This window comes from Hoplias malabaricus, chromosome 6 (genome assembly GCF_029633855.1).
Source record: "Hoplias malabaricus isolate fHopMal1 chromosome 6, fHopMal1.hap1, whole genome shotgun sequence".
Classification (NCBI taxonomy): Eukaryota; Metazoa; Chordata; class Actinopteri; order Characiformes; family Erythrinidae; genus Hoplias; species Hoplias malabaricus.
In genome coordinates this window covers 3006129-3024722 of record NC_089805.1, presented here as the reverse complement: position 1 = coordinate 3024722, position 18594 = coordinate 3006129, and the positions used below count along the sequence as shown (strand labels likewise).

The 18594-nt window shown below is 41.3% G+C and overlaps 4 protein-coding genes across 4 annotated transcripts; all 4 read left to right on the top strand.

Annotated features, from left to right (window-relative positions):
* Positions 1 to 2531: 2531 nt before the first annotated feature.
* On the top strand, positions 2532 to 4469 carry LOC136699183 (zona pellucida sperm-binding protein 3-like). Its single transcript, XM_066673672.1, has 8 exons — positions 2532 to 3079; positions 3167 to 3282; positions 3382 to 3485; positions 3558 to 3735; positions 3821 to 3935; positions 4002 to 4087; positions 4184 to 4269; positions 4355 to 4469. The coding sequence occupies exons 1-8, from the start codon at positions 2564 to 2566 to the stop codon at positions 4438 to 4440; spliced, it is 1287 nt and encodes a 428-aa protein (XP_066529769.1). The 5' UTR covers positions 2532 to 2563; the 3' UTR covers positions 4441 to 4469.
* Positions 4470 to 6633: 2164 nt separating this feature from the next.
* LOC136699194 (zona pellucida sperm-binding protein 3-like) lies at positions 6634 to 8600 on the top strand. Its single transcript, XM_066673685.1, has 8 exons — positions 6634 to 7188; positions 7277 to 7392; positions 7491 to 7594; positions 7667 to 7844; positions 7923 to 8037; positions 8104 to 8189; positions 8280 to 8362; positions 8450 to 8600. The coding sequence occupies exons 1-8, from the start codon at positions 6673 to 6675 to the stop codon at positions 8533 to 8535; spliced, it is 1284 nt and encodes a 427-aa protein (XP_066529782.1). The 5' UTR covers positions 6634 to 6672; the 3' UTR covers positions 8536 to 8600.
* Positions 8601 to 11690: 3090 nt separating this feature from the next.
* Positions 11691 to 13657, top strand: LOC136699193 (zona pellucida sperm-binding protein 3-like). Its single transcript, XM_066673684.1, has 8 exons — positions 11691 to 12238; positions 12326 to 12441; positions 12541 to 12644; positions 12717 to 12894; positions 12980 to 13094; positions 13161 to 13246; positions 13343 to 13428; positions 13514 to 13657. Exons 1-8 carry the CDS (start codon positions 11723 to 11725, stop codon positions 13597 to 13599), a joined length of 1287 nt encoding a protein of 428 aa, XP_066529781.1. The 5' UTR covers positions 11691 to 11722; the 3' UTR covers positions 13600 to 13657.
* Positions 13658 to 15792: 2135 nt separating this feature from the next.
* LOC136699151 (zona pellucida sperm-binding protein 3-like) lies at positions 15793 to 17754 on the top strand. Its single transcript, XM_066673619.1, has 8 exons — positions 15793 to 16347; positions 16436 to 16551; positions 16650 to 16753; positions 16826 to 17003; positions 17082 to 17196; positions 17263 to 17348; positions 17439 to 17521; positions 17609 to 17754. Exons 1-8 carry the CDS (start codon positions 15832 to 15834, stop codon positions 17692 to 17694), a joined length of 1284 nt encoding a protein of 427 aa, XP_066529716.1. The 5' UTR covers positions 15793 to 15831; the 3' UTR covers positions 17695 to 17754.
* Positions 17755 to 18594: the final 840 nt, after the last annotated feature.

The following is an 18594-nucleotide window of genomic DNA, read 5'->3' as shown; positions in this document are numbered from 1 at the left end:
ACCAATGAGGTAGGTGTGTTCTACAGATTGGAGAGTAAGGGTGCCTACACACTAGATAACCGTACATGCAAGTGTATCTAGCATCTGTGCATTTAGAAAGTGGGTACATGGCTGGGGCAGGGGCAACGTTTGTATAACTGGACATCCAGTAGGAAACGAGGCATTTTACAGCAAGACGAAAATATCAAAATCCATGCACGCATGACAAAAAGGAATACACAAACTTAATGTCCCAGACTGCTGCATGATAAAGTGAATCTTTTTATTCTGAAATCATACAGAACTCTGAAAGTGTACACTGCAAAACAAACAATGGTGTCAGGACTTATTATTTTAATGACAAATACACTGTTATTGATATGAATACTTGCTATTGAGGAATGAACTATCCATTTTGAGCAAGTGACACACTTTTGCAGGAGACGGGGTTTATAGGCGTTATCTATCCAAGACGAGTTCTTCCACGCCTTCTACCTTTTGCCACATTGAAACCTGCCTCATCAACATATGAATGCGTGCAGCAGTTCCTTGGCCTCCAGCTCCAGCACATACTTTATACCAGGAGAGAGAGAGAGAAAAACTATTACAAATTTTCCAACGTAACATAATGCATTTTGGACAACATATTGTACGGTATGAACTGCCACAGAAGTGTACTTCATGGCACTACACAAAGTAACCAGTTTACAGCACTGTATATTAGAGTATAAATAGAACACATAAATGTTTTACCTGTACATACTGGTGACGGATCTCCTTCACGTTGTCTCTGTTCTGTTCAGTCGGCACATTATACAATTGTTTCATGCACATTTAATTTCTCCTGCGCACTCTGTTAATTGTAGCGATTGAAACTGATCGAATTTTCCCAAAAAGATATTGTCATCCTTTATAACAGGGCTTTGTGTGCACAAATGGCTTCCTCTTGTTGTGGAGTATAAAGGGGCCTTCTTCACTGTGAGGTTGTTCTGCAGTCCTGTGTGGTGCAGAGTAAAATTACAATAATGTACAGTAAACATTAGATACACTGCTTTAACCCATATTACTGTAGTATACAATAACTGTGCTTCCCAACTGTAAAACGCTGAAGTACAGTGCCATACAGTAAATATGGCAAATCTTTTCTGTACACTGCTTTACACTACAATATAGTAAATTTGTGCTGCAATAAAGCTGTGAGTTTAAATGTAAAATGTATAACGTGCCAAGTTCTTGTCTCATTGTAAGCTTCATGTATGACACAGTAGTGCTGTGGAGATTGTTTAGTGCTGAGTTACTGTTCAATATACAAACCTGTTCTCCCAAAATAATGTTTGAGTAATTGAATTTACAGTGGTTCTCCCAACATTCGACTGCACCCTTCACCCAGCCTCAGCCATTGTGAGGCCATGATTGACTACATGGTCCACAATTAAAGCCCTAATTTCATCAGGAATCTGCTTATGTACTTTGCCTCTTCTTCCTCTTCCCCTGGTCTTTCCCCTTCCCCCTCCTCCATGCATCATCACCCCTTTTCCCTGATGCTGACCTTCCATTTCTATGTCACTGTATTATCAGAATGGTACACAATATGTCCTGCTTGGTTCATATATGCTTGCCAATTAAGGGTTCTTGGCATTCAGCGTTGAATGACTGTGGAGAAGTTGCTTATCCTTGGTTACAAACACTCCTCATGAGTGAAAGCTGATCTTCACCTGAGAGATATTGTTCAATTTGGGAGACATTTTCAGAAAAAAAATTATGAAGAAATGCACAAGTTTTCCTTGACTGACTTTGACATCTAGTTCAACATTTATTTAAGTAATGAGAAACTGCTACTATGATGTGCACAAAGGAATATATATAGTAGAGGTTGAACTAACAGTTATGAAAAATGTAACTCTGATGAGACAAATGCACCAAAGCAATTGAGAAAAACTGTAAAATCTCCGGTATCACTGCAGTGTCTGATCCCCTGATCCCAGCAAATATTAATACAGCACCACCAAATTCAGTATAGCTTCAGTGCTGAAAATTGTCCACCATCCTAATCATACATGCACTGTGAAGGTCCTGACCATTGAAAAATAGGCTAAATGTGGGATAATAAAGTATGCAGAGCAACATATGGACTATAATATTTAATTGTACAATTGCAGGGTGACATGTATGATCTGTGGTGCTGACAGTGAGTTTAGAAAACAATAATCATAATTTGGTCATAATTTGAAATGTGGAATGTTTAAATTTATTTTGAATAAATATAGAGTAATTCCCTTCTCAAAAGTACACATTAAAAAGTTTTATTTGCAACAGTTCTGCCAGAAGCATTTCAGAAATAAAAAAATAAATATATAAACATAATATGGATAAATGTATTTTGTTTGGAAACACTATCAAATATTCATGCCAAATATTAAGATGGAAAAAAACAAGAAAATTCTACTTTAATTGCAGCTGTGACACCTGTGAGTTATTAATTTGCCTTAAGTGGAGGTGGAGCCATTGTAATATACTGCTTTATAAAAGCCATTGCTTAGGTGCCTGTGGTATTATCAATCTGTTTGTTGGCTAGGTTGCTGAGATGGCATTTAGCCAGCTTGGCTTTGGGGTAATTCTGTTGGTGCTTTTTGGCATTTGTAATGCACAGTTAGCTGACAAGACAAATGCAATGCAAAGTGGTCAAGTAGGTATTGGTCAGCCTCATCCAATGTCAAGGCCAGTAGCACAGCTACCTGCACAGAACCCTGCCTCAGGAGGTCTCCTTGGTCTTTTGCAAAACTCACTCAATCTCCAGTCCCAAGAGGTGCTGCAAGGTCCAGTGAAGAAACTGACATGGCGTTACCCCCAAGTTCCAGTGACGCCTAAACCGCCAACAGTGCCATTTCAGATGCATGCACCTGTCCGAGTTAGCAGTGTTGCAGCTGACTGTGGCGAGAGCACAGTGTATGTGGAAGTCAAGAAAGATTTTTTTGGAAGTGGAGAACTAATAAATCCCTCTTCTCTCAGTATTGGAGGCTGTGCACCAATAGGGGAAGACTCTGCTGCTCAGGTTCTGATATTTGAAGCACAGCTGCAAAACTGCAATAGTGTGCTGACTGTGAGTTCCTACTTGTAGATTTATTGTTTTCACTTGGCATGCTTCATACTCTGGAATTGAATGCATCTAATTCTCATCTTTCTCCAGATGACTGAGGCTGAACTGGTCTACACCTTCCAGCTGCTCTATGTTCCAGGAACTTCTGGTGGTGCACTAGCTGTCAGGAGAGGTACTGTTATTGGAATTGAATGTCACTATCCTAGGTAAGAATGGATCTAAACTAAGTTAAAAGATTTCCATCCAGTGGTGGGGCCTGGAGAGCTTGCCTTAAACTGTATTATTTTTCTTCCTCCACCAAACAGGTTTCATAATGTGAGCAGCAATGCTCTCTTACCTGCTTGGATTCCTTATGCTTCAACTGTGATTGCTGGGGAGCAGCTGGTCTTCTCCCTCAGACTCATGACTGGTTAGTATTGTGATCAGATTTGAGCAGCTTAAGGCATTGTACATTGTCTAAGTCTCTTTGTGGTTCCATCAGATGACTGGCAGTTTGAGAGACCATCCAACCAGTATTACCTGGGAGACATCATCAATATTGAAGCTTCTGTAATGCAGTATAACCACATGCCTCTAAGGATCTTTGTGGACAGCTGTGTGGCTACTGCTGTACCTGATATGAATGCCTCTCCCAGATATTTCTTTATTGAGAACTATGGGTAAGCAAGTCATTTCATGACTCCTTCTGTCTGGCTGAGTATACAATTGACTCGCCTGATGTGGTATTCCTGTATTTGTTCCTAGGTGCCTGGTGGATGCTAAGCTTACAGGGTCCAAGTCCCGCTTTATGCCTCGGGTTTATGGATATAAGCTCCAGTTCCAGCTGGAGGCTTTTGCCTTTATAAACAGCAGTGGACTGGTAAGTAACACTGTACTGATTTCCTGAAGTGGTCAGTCCTTGAGCTAATATCTTGTTTCTGTGTAGATCTACTTAACTTGCTCTGTGAAGGCTACTCCTGCTTCTGCTCCCACTGATGCAGAACACAAAGCTTGTTTGTTCACTGCAAACAGGTCAGTTTCCAGAAGTGCTAAAAGTAAATTGTAGCAATGCTAAGCTTCTACATTAGACTTGGTGACCGACCAAGCCCTGACTGTGCTGTTTCTCAGGTGGACTGCTGTGGATGGGGATAACCAGGTTTGTGGCTGCTGTGACACAAGCTGTGGCCTCAGTGATGTTGGTGTGTCTGGTACTGGTATGTCTGTCTTGTTTGGATATTTCCTTGTGTATTTTACTCTGGGGTCAGCCTTATTTTTAACATGGCTTTACTTCTGTTTCAGGTCCACAGTGGCTGGGCAATATCTCACTTGGCCCTGTTAGCGTTGGACAGAAACCACCTGCTTGGCAGCAAAAAGGTGTAAACTAAATTGAACAAAATAAATCTTGAAAAACAACCTTGTCTTGAGTGAATTTCATATTGAACCTTACTGTAGTCAATATGCAAGTATATTATGAACCTTAACTTGCAGAATAAATTCAGTGCACTGAAAATACATGTGATTGGTGTACATACTATCTAGGCATCTGGTAATAAAAGCCATTTAAAAAAGCTGAGTCTTGTTGGGTGCAGAGTTTCAGTAAAGTGCTGTGTACAGAGCCAGTTTTTGGGGTGGGTTCCTACACTGCTGCTAATGACCTTGGGGGAAAGATGTCTATGAACTGACTGGTGCTGGACCTTGTCAGTGCTTCTGTCTCTCCTGAGGCAGTGAGTTGTGGACTGTTTCCGAAAGTTCAGTATCAGCTCAATGGTCTTGACTGTTTCAAGAGTCTAGGTCAGAGACTGTTCCAGCACGGGAAGATTGCTTGGGTCAGGAATCAGTCCTGTGTTCAACTGCTGGTAAAATGGTCACTTGCAAATTAGCTTAATTTTGTTTCATAATATCATTGAAAGAATACACTTCTATAGAAAAATAGTCTGTCCTTTGTATTGGTGGATTTCTGGTGAATATTACATGAAGGCTTGAAGCTCCCTAAAAATAATTCAGTAAACTGCTTGGAAGGATGCTGAAATTTTCTTTTGCTAGTCTGCTCAGGAAAGCATTTGTCAGGATGTATGCATACATATGTATGAAATGCACACAGACATGCACAGTCCAGTGACATTATGAAAAACTTTTCAATGCCCACTGTCCATTCTCTCGGCTCCAATGTCATTACTGATGCACTGTGTACTTTTACACTTACTGTAGTCCATCTGTTCCTCTGAATACTTGAACTCAATTTTGCCGTGTTCTGCAATGGTCAGGAACAACACAGGATGACCACAGTACAAGTATGAATTGGGTGGAGGATCATTTTCAGCTCTGCATTGACACTAAAATGGTGGAGTGTCAGTGTGTTGTGCTGGTACACAGCAGGGTGGCTACAGTTTTAATGCTCTCTGTGTTACTGCTGGACTGAGAAAACTCCACTAGACAAAAACATCTAGCCAACAGTGTCCTGAGTTCACTGATGAATGATGGGGGACGAACAACATAAACTGTGCAGCGACACATAAGCTAGTGTCTCTGACTTCACATCTACAAGGTGGACCAACGAGGTAGGTGTGTTCTACAGATTGGAGAGTAAGGGTGCCTACACACTACAAAACACAGTACATGCAAATTTAGGCAGCATCTGTGCATTTAGAAGGCGTATACATGGCTGGAGCAGGGGCAAAATTTGTATAACTGGACATCCAGTAGGAAACGGGACATTTTACAGCTGGAAGAAAGTATGGACCATCGAAAAAACAGACAAATCTGATAAAACAAAATACACAGACACAATGTGCTAGGCTGCCGAATGATGAAGTGAATCTTTTTATTCTCTTAATCTGACATCATACAGAACTTGTAAAGTGTACACTGCCCTGATTAGCCTTTCCTCCATCACAGATTTTCACCCATTAACTGCATTCTGGCAACTTTGTAGTCCATCAAAGCCGATGCAGAGTCCTAACTGAAATTCGTTTGAGGAATACATTTCTGGCATTTCATCAGCCTCTATTGTGTAGGCAACCTAAGTGAACATAGTGTTTCAAAGCTCCAGTATCACTGCTGTGTCTGATCCACTCATACCAGCCCAGCAAATACTAACACAGCAGCACCAAATTCAGTATCCCTTTATTATCCACCATCCTAATCATACATGCCCTGTGGAGGTCCTGACCATTGAAGAACAGGCTAAATGTGGAATAACAATGTATGCAGAGCAACAGGTGGACTATAATATTTAATTGTACAATTACAGAGTGACATGTATGATCCATGGAGCTGACAGTGAGTTTAGAAAATAGTAGGTGGTCATAATATGAAACATGGAATGTTTACATTTATTTATGCAACAGTCCTCCCAGAAGCATTTCAGTAATAAAAATTAAATATATAAACATAATATGGATAAATATATTTTGAATGGGAACACTATCAAATATTCATGTCAATTATTAAGACATGGGGGAAAAAGGGGAAAATTCTACTCTAATTGCAGCTGTGGCACCTGTGAGCTATTAATTTGCCTTAAGTGGAGGTGGAGTCATCGTAATCTACTGCTTTTTAAAAGCCATTGCTTCATTGCATGTGGTATTATCAGTCTGTTTGTTGGCTAGGTTGCTGAGATGGCATTTAGGCAGCTTGGCTTTGGGGTAATTCTGTTGGTGCTTTTTGGCATTTGTAATGCACAGTTAGCTGACAGGACAAATGCAATGCAAGGTGTTCAAGGAGTTGTTGGTCAGCCTCATCTAATGTCAAGGCCAGTAGCACAGCTACCTGCACAGAACCCTGCCTCAGGAGGTCTCCTTGGTCTTTTGCAAAACTCACTCAATCTCCAGTCCCAACAGGTGCTGCAGGGTCCAGTGAAGAAACTGACATGGCGTTACCCCCAAGTTCCAGTAACGCCTAAACCACCAACCGTTCCATTTCAGATGCATGCACCTGTCCAAGTTAGCAGTGTTGCAGCTGACTGTGGAGAGAGCACAGTGTATGTAGAGGTCAAGAGAGATTTTTTTGGAAGTGGAGAACTAATAAACCCCTCTTCTCTCAGTATTGGAGGCTGTGCACCAATAGGGGAAGACTCTGCTGCTCAGGTTCTGATATTTGAAGAACAGCTACAAAACTGCAATAGTGTGCTGACTGTGAGTACCTAATGGTAAATTTATTTGTTTTCACTTGGCATGCTTCAGACTCTGGAATTGAATGCATCTAATTCTCATCTTTCTCTAGATGACTGAGGCTGAACTGGTCTACACCTTCCACCTACTCTATGTTCCAGGAACTTCTGGTGGTGCACTAGCTGTCAGGAGAGGTACTGTTATTGGAATTGAATGTCACTATCCTAGGTAAGAATATATCTAAACTAACTTAAAATATTTCCTTTCAGTGTTGGGACCTGGAGAGCCTGCCTTAAACTGTTTTTACTTTTATCCACCCCAAACAGGCTTCATAATGTGAGCAGCAATGCACTGTTACCTGCCTGGATTCCTTACGCTTCAACTGTGATTGCTGGGGAGCAGCTGGTCTTCTCCCTCAGACTCATGACTGGTTAGTATTGTGATCAGATTTGAGCAGCTTAAGGCATTGTAGAATGGCTAAGTCTCTTTGTGGTTCCCTCAGATGACTGGCAGTTTGAGAGACCATCCAACCAGTATTTCCTGGGAGACATCATCAATATTGAAGCTTCTGTAATGCAGTACAACCATGTGCCTCTAAGGATTTTTGTGGATAGCTGTGTGGCTACTGCTGTACCTGATATGAATGCCTCTCCCAGATATTCCTTTATTGAGAACTATGGGTAAGCATTTCATGACTCCTTCAGTCTGGCTGAGTATAACTGACTCACCTGATGTGGTATTCCTGTATTTGTTCCTAGGTGCCTGGTGGATGCTAAGCTTACAGGATCCAAGTCCCGCTTTATGCCTCGGGTTCATGGATACAAGCTCCAGTTCCAGCTGGAGGCCTTTGCCTTTATAAACAGCAGTGGACTGGTAAGTAATACTGTACTGATTTCCTGAAGTGGTCAGTCCTTGAGCTAATATCTTGTTTCTGTGTAGATCTACTTAACTTGCTCTGTGAAGGCTACTCCTGCTTCTGCTCCCACTGATGCAGCGCACAAAGCTTGTTTGTTCACTGCAAACAGGTCAGTTTCCAGAAGTACTAAAAGTAAAATGTAGCAATGCTAAGCTTCTACATTAGACTTGTTGAACGACCTGATTGTGCTGTTTCTCAGGTGGACTGCAGTGGATAGGGATAACCAGGTTTGTGGCTGCTGTGACACAAGCTGTGGCCTCAGTGACGTTGGTCTTGGTACTGGTATGTCTGTCTTGTTTGAATATTTCCTTGAGTATTATACTCTGGGGTCAGGCTTATTGTTAACATGGCTTTACTTCTGTGTTTCAGGTCCACAGTGGCTGGGCAATATCTCACTTGGCCCTATTAGCGTTGGACAGAAACCTCCTGCTTGGCAGCAAAAAGGTGTAAACTAAATTGAACAAAATAAATTTTGAAAAAAAACCTTGTCTTGTGAGTTTCATATTGCACCTTACAGTAGTCAATATGCAAGTATATTATGAACATTCTAACTACACTGAAAATATATGTATTGGTTTACATGCTTTGTATAAGGTTATTTTCCTGACACCTGTTTTGTAGGCTGCCTTGTTGAGCAAGTTTGTATGTGTATGAAATGCACAGTCATGTTATGAAAAACTTGTTTTCACACTCACTGTACATTCTCTTGGCTCCAATATCATTACTGATGCACTGCGTACTTTTACACTTACTGTAGTCCATCTGTTCCTCTGAATACTTGAACTCAATTTTGCCATGTTCCTCAATGGTCAGAAACAACAAAGGATGACCACAGTACAAGTATGAATTGGGTGGAAGATCATTTTCAGCTCTGCATTGACACTAAAATGGTGGTGTGCTGGTACACAGCAGGGTGGCTACAGTTTTAATGCCCTCTGTTACTGCTGGACTGAACTCCACCAGACAAAAACATCTAGCCAACAGTGTCCTGAGTTCACTGATGAAGGATGGGGGACGAACAACACAAACTGTGCAGTGACACATAAGCTAGTGTCTCTGACTTCACATCTACAAGGTGGACCAATGAGGTAGGTGTGTTCTACAGATTGGAGAGTAAGGGTGCCTACACACTAGATAACCGTACATGCAAGTGTATCTAGCATCTGTGCATTTAGAAAGTGGGTACATGGCTGGGGCAGGGGCAACGTTTGTATAACTGGACATCCAGTAGGAAACGAGGCATTTTACAGCAAGACGAAAATATCAAAATCCATGCACGCATGACAAAAAGGAATACACAAACTTAATGTCCCAGACTGCTGCATGATAAAGTGAATCTTTTTATTCTGAAATCATACAGAACTCTGAAAGTGTACACTGCAAAACAAACAATGGTGTCAGGACTTATTATTTTAATGACAAATACACTGTTATTGATATGAATACTTGCTATTGAGGAATGAACTATCCATTTTGAGCAAGTGACACACTTTTGCAGGAGACGGGGTTTATAGGCGTTATCTATCCAAGACGAGTTCTTCCACGCCTTCTACCTTTTGCCACATTGAAACCTGCCTCATCAACATATGAATGCGTGCAGCAGTTCCTTGGCCTCCAGCTCCAGCACATACTTTATACCAGGAGAGAGAGAGAGAAAAACTATTACAAATTTTCCAACGTAACATAATGCATTTTGGACAACATATTGTACGGTATGAACTGCCACAGAAGTGTACTTCATGGCACTACACAAAGTAACCAGTTTACAGCACTGTATATTAGAGTATAAATAGAACACATAAATGTTTTACCTGTACATACTGGTGACGGATCTCCTTCACGTTGTCTCTGTTCTGTTCAGTCGGCACATTATACAATTGTTTCATGCACATTTAATTTCTCCTGCGCACTCTGTTAATTGTAGCGATTGAAACTGATCGAATTTTCCCAAAAAGATATTGTCATCCTTTATAACAGGGCTTTGTGTGCACAAATGGCTTCCTCTTGTTGTGGAGTATAAAGGGGCCTTCTTCACTGTGAGGTTGTTCTGCAGTCCTGTGTGGTGCAGAGTAAAATTACAATAATGTACAGTAAACATTAGATACACTGCTTTAACCCATATTACTGTAGTATACAATAACTGTGCTTCCCAACTGTAAAACGCTGAAGTACAGTGCCATACAGTAAATATGGCAAATCTTTTCTGTACACTGCTTTACACTACAATATAGTAAATATGTGCTGCAATAAAGCTGTGAGTTTAAATGTAAAATGTATAACGTGCCAAGTTCTTGTCTCATTGTAAGCTTCATGTATGACACAGTAGTGCTGTGGAGATTGTTTAGTGCTGAGTTACTGTTCAATATACAAACCTGTTCTCCCAAAATAATGTTTGAGTAATTGAATTTACAGTGGTTCTCCCAACATTCGACTGCACCCTTCACCCAGCCTCAGCCATTGTGAGGCCATGATTGACTACATGGTCCACAATTAAAGCCCTAATTTCATCAGGAATCTGCTTATGTACTTTGCCTCTTCTTCCTCTTCCCCTGGTCTTTCCCCTTCCCCCTCCTCCATGCATCATCACCCCTTTTCCCTGATGCTGACCTTCCATTTCTATGTCACTGTATTATCAGAATGGTACACAATATGTCCTGCTTGGTTCATATATGCTTGCCAATTAAGGGTTCTTGGCATTCAGCGTTGAATGACTGTGGAGAAGTTGCTTATCCTTGGTTACAAACACTCCTCATGAGTGAAAGCTGATCTTCACCTGAGAGATATTGTTCAATTTGGGAGACATTTTCAGAAAAAAAATTATGAAGAAATGCACAAGTTTTCCTTGACTGACTTTGACATCTAGTTCAACATTTATTTAAGTAATGAGAAACTGCTACTATGATGTGCACAAAGGAATATATATAGTAGAGGTTGAACTAACAGTTATGAAAAATGTAACTCTGATGAGACAAATGCACCAAAGCAATTGAGAAAAACTGTAAAATCTCCGGTATCACTGCAGTGTCTGATCCCCTGATCCCAGCAAATATTAATACAGCACCACCAAATTCAGTATAGCTTCAGTGCTGAAAATTGTCCACCATCCTAATCATACATGCACTGTGAAGGTCCTGACCATTGAAAAATAGGCTAAATGTGGGATAATAAAGTATGCAGAGCAACATATGGACTATAATATTTAATTGTACAATTGCAGGGTGACATGTATGATCTGTGGTGCTGACAGTGAGTTTAGAAAACAATAATCATAATTTGGTCATAATTTGAAATGTGGAATGTTTAAATTTATTTTGAATAAATATAGAGTAATTCCCTTCTCAAAAGTACACATTAAAAAGTTTTATTTGCAACAGTTCTGCCAGAAGCATTTCAGAAATAAAAAAATAAATATATAAACATAATATGGATAAATGTATTTTGTTTGGAAACACTATCAAATATTCATGCCAAATATTAAGATGGAAAAAAACAAGAAAATTCTACTTTAATTGCAGCTGTGACACCTGTGAGTTATTAATTTGCCTTAAGTGGAGGTGGAGCCATTGTAATATACTGCTTTATAAAAGCCATTGCTTAGGTGCCTGTGGTATTATCAATCTGTTTGTTGGCTAGGTTGCTGAGATGGCATTTAGCCAGCTTGGCTTTGGGGTAATTCTGTTGGTGCTTTTTGGCATTTGTAATGCACAGTTAGCTGACAAGACAAATGCAATGCAAAGTGGTCAAGTAGGTATTGGTCAGCCTCATCCAATGTCAAGGCCAGTAGCACAGCTACCTGCACAGAACCCTGCCTCAGGAGGTCTCCTTGGTCTTTTGCAAAACTCACTCAATCTCCAGTCCCAAGAGGTGCTGCAAGGTCCAGTGAAGAAACTGACATGGCGTTACCCCCAAGTTCCAGTGACGCCTAAACCGCCAACAGTGCCATTTCAGATGCATGCACCTGTCCGAGTTAGCAGTGTTGCAGCTGACTGTGGCGAGAGCACAGTGTATGTGGAAGTCAAGAAAGATTTTTTTGGAAGTGGAGAACTAATAAATCCCTCTTCTCTCAGTATTGGAGGCTGTGCACCAATAGGGGAAGACTCTGCTGCTCAGGTTCTGATATTTGAAGCACAGCTGCAAAACTGCAATAGTGTGCTGACTGTGAGTTCCTACTTGTAGATTTATTGTTTTCACTTGGCATGCTTCATACTCTGGAATTGAATGCATCTAATTCTCATCTTTCTCCAGATGACTGAGGCTGAACTGGTCTACACCTTCCAGCTGCTCTATGTTCCAGGAACTTCTGGTGGTGCACTAGCTGTCAGGAGAGGTACTGTTATTGGAATTGAATGTCACTATCCTAGGTAAGAATGGATCTAAACTAAGTTAAAAGATTTCCATCCAGTGGTGGGGCCTGGAGAGCTTGCCTTAAACTGTATTATTTTTCTTCCTCCACCAAACAGGTTTCATAATGTGAGCAGCAATGCTCTCTTACCTGCTTGGATTCCTTATGCTTCAACTGTGATTGCTGGGGAGCAGCTGGTCTTCTCCCTCAGACTCATGACTGGTTAGTATTGTGATCAGATTTGAGCAGCTTAAGGCATTGTACATTGTCTAAGTCTCTTTGTGGTTCCATCAGATGACTGGCAGTTTGAGAGACCATCCAACCAGTATTACCTGGGAGACATCATCAATATTGAAGCTTCTGTAATGCAGTATAACCACATGCCTCTAAGGATCTTTGTGGACAGCTGTGTGGCTACTGCTGTACCTGATATGAATGCCTCTCCCAGATATTTCTTTATTGAGAACTATGGGTAAGCAAGTCATTTCATGACTCCTTCTGTCTGGCTGAGTATACAATTGACTCGCCTGATGTGGTATTCCTGTATTTGTTCCTAGGTGCCTGGTGGATGCTAAGCTTACAGGGTCCAAGTCCCGCTTTATGCCTCGGGTTTATGGATATAAGCTCCAGTTCCAGCTGGAGGCTTTTGCCTTTATAAACAGCAGTGGACTGGTAAGTAACACTGTACTGATTTCCTGAAGTGGTCAGTCCTTGAGCTAATATCTTGTTTCTGTGTAGATCTACTTAACTTGCTCTGTGAAGGCTACTCCTGCTTCTGCTCCCACTGATGCAGAACACAAAGCTTGTTTGTTCACTGCAAACAGGTCAGTTTCCAGAAGTGCTAAAAGTAAATTGTAGCAATGCTAAGCTTCTACATTAGACTTGGTGACCGACCAAGCCCTGACTGTGCTGTTTCTCAGGTGGACTGCTGTGGATGGGGATAACCAGGTTTGTGGCTGCTGTGACACAAGCTGTGGCCTCAGTGATGTTGGTGTGTCTGGTACTGGTATGTCTGTCTTGTTTGGATATTTCCTTGTGTATTTTACTCTGGGGTCAGCCTTATTTTTAACATGGCTTTACTTCTGTTTCAGGTCCACAGTGGCTGGGCAATATCTCACTTGGCCCTGTTAGCGTTGGACAGAAACCACCTGCTTGGCAGCAAAAAGGTGTAAACTAAATTGAACAAAATAAATCTTGAAAAACAACCTTGTCTTGAGTGAATTTCATATTGCACCTTACTGTAGTCAATATGCAAGTATATTATGAACCTTAACTTGCAGAATAAATTCAGTGCACTGAAAATACATGTGATTGGTGTACATACTATCTAGGCATCTGGTAATAAAAGCCATTTAAAAAAGCTGAGTCTTGTTGGGTGCAGAGTTTCAGTAAAGTGCTGTGTACAGAGCCAGTTTTTGGGGTGGGTTCCTACACTGCTGCTAATGACCTTGGGGGAAAGATGTCTATGAACTGACTGGTGCTGGACCTTGTCAGTGCTTCTGTCTCTCCTGAGGCAGTGAGTTGTGGACTGTTTCCGAAAGTTCAGTATCAGCTCAATGGTCTTGACTGTTTCAAGAGTCTAGGTCAGAGACTGTTCCAGCACGGGAAGATTGCTTGGGTCAGGAATCAGTCCTGTGTTCAACTGCTGGTAAAATGGTCACTTGCAAATTAGCTTAATTTTGTTTCATAATATCATTGAAAGAATACACTTCTATAGAAAAATAGTCTGTCCTTTGTATTGGTGGATTTCTGGTGAATATTACATGAAGGCTTGAAGCTCCCTAAAAATAATTCAGTAAACTGCTTGGAAGGATGCTGAAATTTTCTTTTGCTAGTCTGCTCAGGAAAGCATTTGTCAGGATGTATGCATACATATGTATGAAATGCACACAGACATGCACAGTCCAGTGACATTATGAAAAACTTTTCGATGCCCACTGTCCATTCTCTCGGCTCCAATGTCATTACTGATGCACTGTGTACTTTTACACTTACTGTAGTCCATCTGTTCCTCTGAATACTTGAACTCAATTTTGCCGTGTTCTGCAATGGTCAGGAACAACACAGGATGACCACAGTACAAGTATGAATTGGGTGGAGGATCATTTTCAGCTCTGCATTGACACTAAAATGGTGGAGTGTCAGTGTGTTGTGCTGGTACACAGCAGGGTGGCTACAGTTTTAATGCTCTCTGTGTTACTGCTGGACTGAGAAAACTCCACTAGACAAAAACATCTAGCCAACAGTGTCCTGAGTTCACTGATGAATGATGGGGGACGAACAACATAAACTGTGCAGCGACACATAAGCTAGTGTCTCTGACTTCACATCTACAAGGTGGACCAACGAGGTAGGTGTGTTCTACAGATTGGAGAGTAAGGGTGCCTACACACTACAAAACACAGTACATGCAAATTTAGGCAGCATCTGTGCATTTAGAAGGCGTATACATGGCTGGAGCAGGGGCAAAATTTGTATAACTGGACATCCAGTAGGAAACGGGACATTTTACAGCTGGAAGAAAGTATGGACCATCGAAAAAACAGACAAATCTGATAAAACAAAATACACAGACACAATGTGCTAGGCTGCCGAATGATGAAGTGAATCTTTTTATTCTCTTAATCTGACATCATACAGAACTTGTAAAGTGTACACTGCCCTGATTAGCCTTTCCTCCATCACAGATTTTCACCCATTAACTGCATTCTGGCAACTTTGTAGTCCATCAAAGCTGATGCAGAGTCCTAACTGAAATTCGTTTGAGGAATACATTTCTGGCATTTCATCAGCCTCTATTGTGTAGGCAACCTAAGTGAACATAGTGTTTCAAAGCTCCAGTATCACTGCTGTGTCTGATCCACTCATACCAGCCCAGCAAATACTAACACAGCAGCACCAAATTCAGTATCCCTTTATTATCCACCATCCTAATCATACATGCCCTGTGGAGGTCCTGACCATTGAAGAACAGGCTAAATGTGGAATAACAATGTATGCAGAGCAACAGGTGGACTATAATATTTAATTGTACAATTACAGAGTGACATGTATGATCCATGGAGCTGACAGTGAGTTTAGAAAATAGTAGGTGGTCATAATATGAAACATGGAATGTTTACATTTATTTATGCAACAGTCCTCCCAGAAGCATTTCAGTAATAAAAATTAAATATATAAACATAATATGGATAAATATATTTTGAATGGGAACACTATCAAATATTCATGTCAATTATTAAGACATGGGGGAAAAAGGGGAAAATTCTACTCTAATTGCAGCTGTGGCACCTGTGAGCTATTAATTTGCCTTAAGTGGAGGTGGAGTCATCGTAATCTACTGCTTTTTAAAAGCCATTGCTTCATTGCATGTGGTATTATCAGTCTGTTTGTTGGCTAGGTTGCTGAGATGGCATTTAGGCAGCTTGGCTTTGGGGTAATTCTGTTGGTGCTTTTTGGCATTTGTAATGCACAGTTAGCTGACAGGACAAATGCAATGCAAGGTGTTCAAGGAGTTGTTGGTCAGCCTCATCTAATGTCAAGGCCAGTAGCACAGCTACCTGCACAGAACCCTGCCTCAGGAGGTCTCCTTGGTCTTTTGCAAAACTCACTCAATCTCCAGTCCCAACAGGTGCTGCAGGGTCCAGTGAAGAAACTGACATGGCGTTACCCCCAAGTTCCAGTAACGCCTAAACCACCAACCGTTCCATTTCAGATGCATGCACCTGTCCAAGTTAGCAGTGTTGCAGCTGACTGTGGAGAGAGCACAGTGTATGTAGAGGTCAAGAGAGATTTTTTTGGAAGTGGAGAACTAATAAACCCCTCTTCTCTCAGTATTGGAGGCTGTGCACCAATAGGGGAAGACTCTGCTGCTCAGGTTCTGATATTTGAAGAACAGCTACAAAACTGCAATAGTGTGCTGACTGTGAGTACCTAATGGTAAATTTATTTGTTTTCACTTGGCATGCTTCAGACTCTGGAATTGAATGCATCTAATTCTCATCTTTCTCTAGATGACTGAGGCTGAACTGGTCTACACCTTCCACCTACTCTATGTTCCAGGAACTTCTGGTGGTGCACTAGCTGTCAGGAGAGGTACTGTTATTGGAATTGAATGTCACTATCCTAGGTAAGAATATATCTAAACTAACTTAAAATATTTCCTTTCAGTGTTGGGACCTGGAGAGCCTGCCTTAAACTGTTTTTACTTTTATCCACCCCAAACAGGCTTCATAATGTGAGCAGCAATGCACTGTTACCTGCCTGGATTCCTTACGCTTCAACTGTGATTGCTGGGGAGCAGCTGGTCTTCTCCCTCAGACTCATGACTGGTTAGTATTGTGATCAGATTTGAGCAGCTTAAGGCATTGTAGAATGGCTAAGTCTCTTTGTGGTTCCCTCAGATGACTGGCAGTTTGAGAGACCATCCAACCAGTATTTCCTGGGAGACATCATCAATATTGAAGCTTCTGTAATGCAGTACAACCATGTGCCTCTAAGGATTTTTGTGGATAGCTGTGTGGCTACTGCTGTACCTGATATGAATGCCTCTCCCAGATATTCCTTTATTGAGAACTATGGGTAAGCATTTCATGACTCCTTCAGTCTGGCTGAGTATAACTGACTCACCTGATGTGGTATTCCTGTATTTGTTCCTAGGTGCCTGGTGGATGCTAAGCTTACAGGATCCAAGTCCCGCTTTATGCCTCGGGTTCATGGATACAAGCTCCAGTTCCAGCTGGAGGCCTTTGCCTTTATAAACAGCAGTGGACTGGTAAGTAATACTGTACTGATTTCCTGAAGTGGTCAGTCCTTGAGCTAATATCTTGTTTCTGTGTAGATCTACTTAACTTGCTCTGTGAAGGCTACTCCTGCTTCTGCTCCCACTGATGCAGCGCACAAAGCTTGTTTGTTCACTGCAAACAGGTCAGTTTCCAGAAGTACTAAAAGTAAAATGTAGCAATGCTAAGCTTCTACATTAGACTTGTTGAACGACCTGATTGTGCTGTTTCTCAGGTGGACTGCAGTGGATAGGGATAACCAGGTTTGTGGCTGCTGTGACACAAGCTGTGGCCTCAGTGACGTTGGTCTTGGTACTGGTATGTCTGTCTTGTTTGAATATTTCCTTGAGTATTATACTCTGGGGTCAGGCTTATTGTTAACATGGCTTTACTTCTGTGTTTCAGGTCCACAGTGGCTGGGCAATATCTCACTTGGCCCTATTAGCGTTGGACAGAAACCTCCTGCTTGGCAGCAAAAAGGTGTAAACTAAATTGAACAAAATAAATTTTGAAAAAAAACCTTGTCTTGTGAGTTTCATATTGCACCTTACAGTAGTCAATATGCAAGTATATTATGAACATTCTAACTACACTGAAAATATATATATTGGTTTACATGCTTTGTATAAGGTTATTTTCCTGACACCTGTTTTGTAGGCTGCCTTGTTGAGCAAGTTTGTATGTGTATGAAATGCACAGTCATGTTATGAAAAACTTGTTTTCACACTCACTGTACATTCTCTTGGCTCCAATATCATTACTGATGCACTGCGTACTTTTACACTTACTGTAGTCCATCTGTTCCTCTGAATACTTGAACTCAATTTTGCCATGTTCCTCAATGGTCAGAAACAACAAAGGATGACCACAGTACAAGTATGAATTGGGTGGAAGATCATTTTCAGCTCTGCATTGACACTAAAATGGTGGTGTGCTGGTACACAGCAGGGTGGCTACAGTTTTAATGCCTTCTGTTACTGCTGGACTGAACTCCACCAGACAAAAACATCTAGCCAACAGTGTCCTGAGTTCACTGATGAAGGATGGGGGACGAACAACACAAACTGTGCAGTGACACATAAGCTAGTGTCTCTGACTTCACATCTACAAGGTGGACCAATGAGGTAGGTGTGTTCTACAGATTGGAGAGTAAGGGTGCCTACACACTAGATAACCGTACATGCAAGTGTATCTAGCATCTGTGCATTTAGAAAGTGGGTACATGGCTGGGGCAGGGGCAACGTTTGTATAACTGGACATCCAGTAGGAAACGAGGCATTTTACAGCAAGACGAAAATATCAAAATCCATGCACGCATGACAAAAAGGAATACACAAACTTAATGTCCCAGACTGCTGCATGATAAAGTGAATCTTTTTATTCTGAAATCA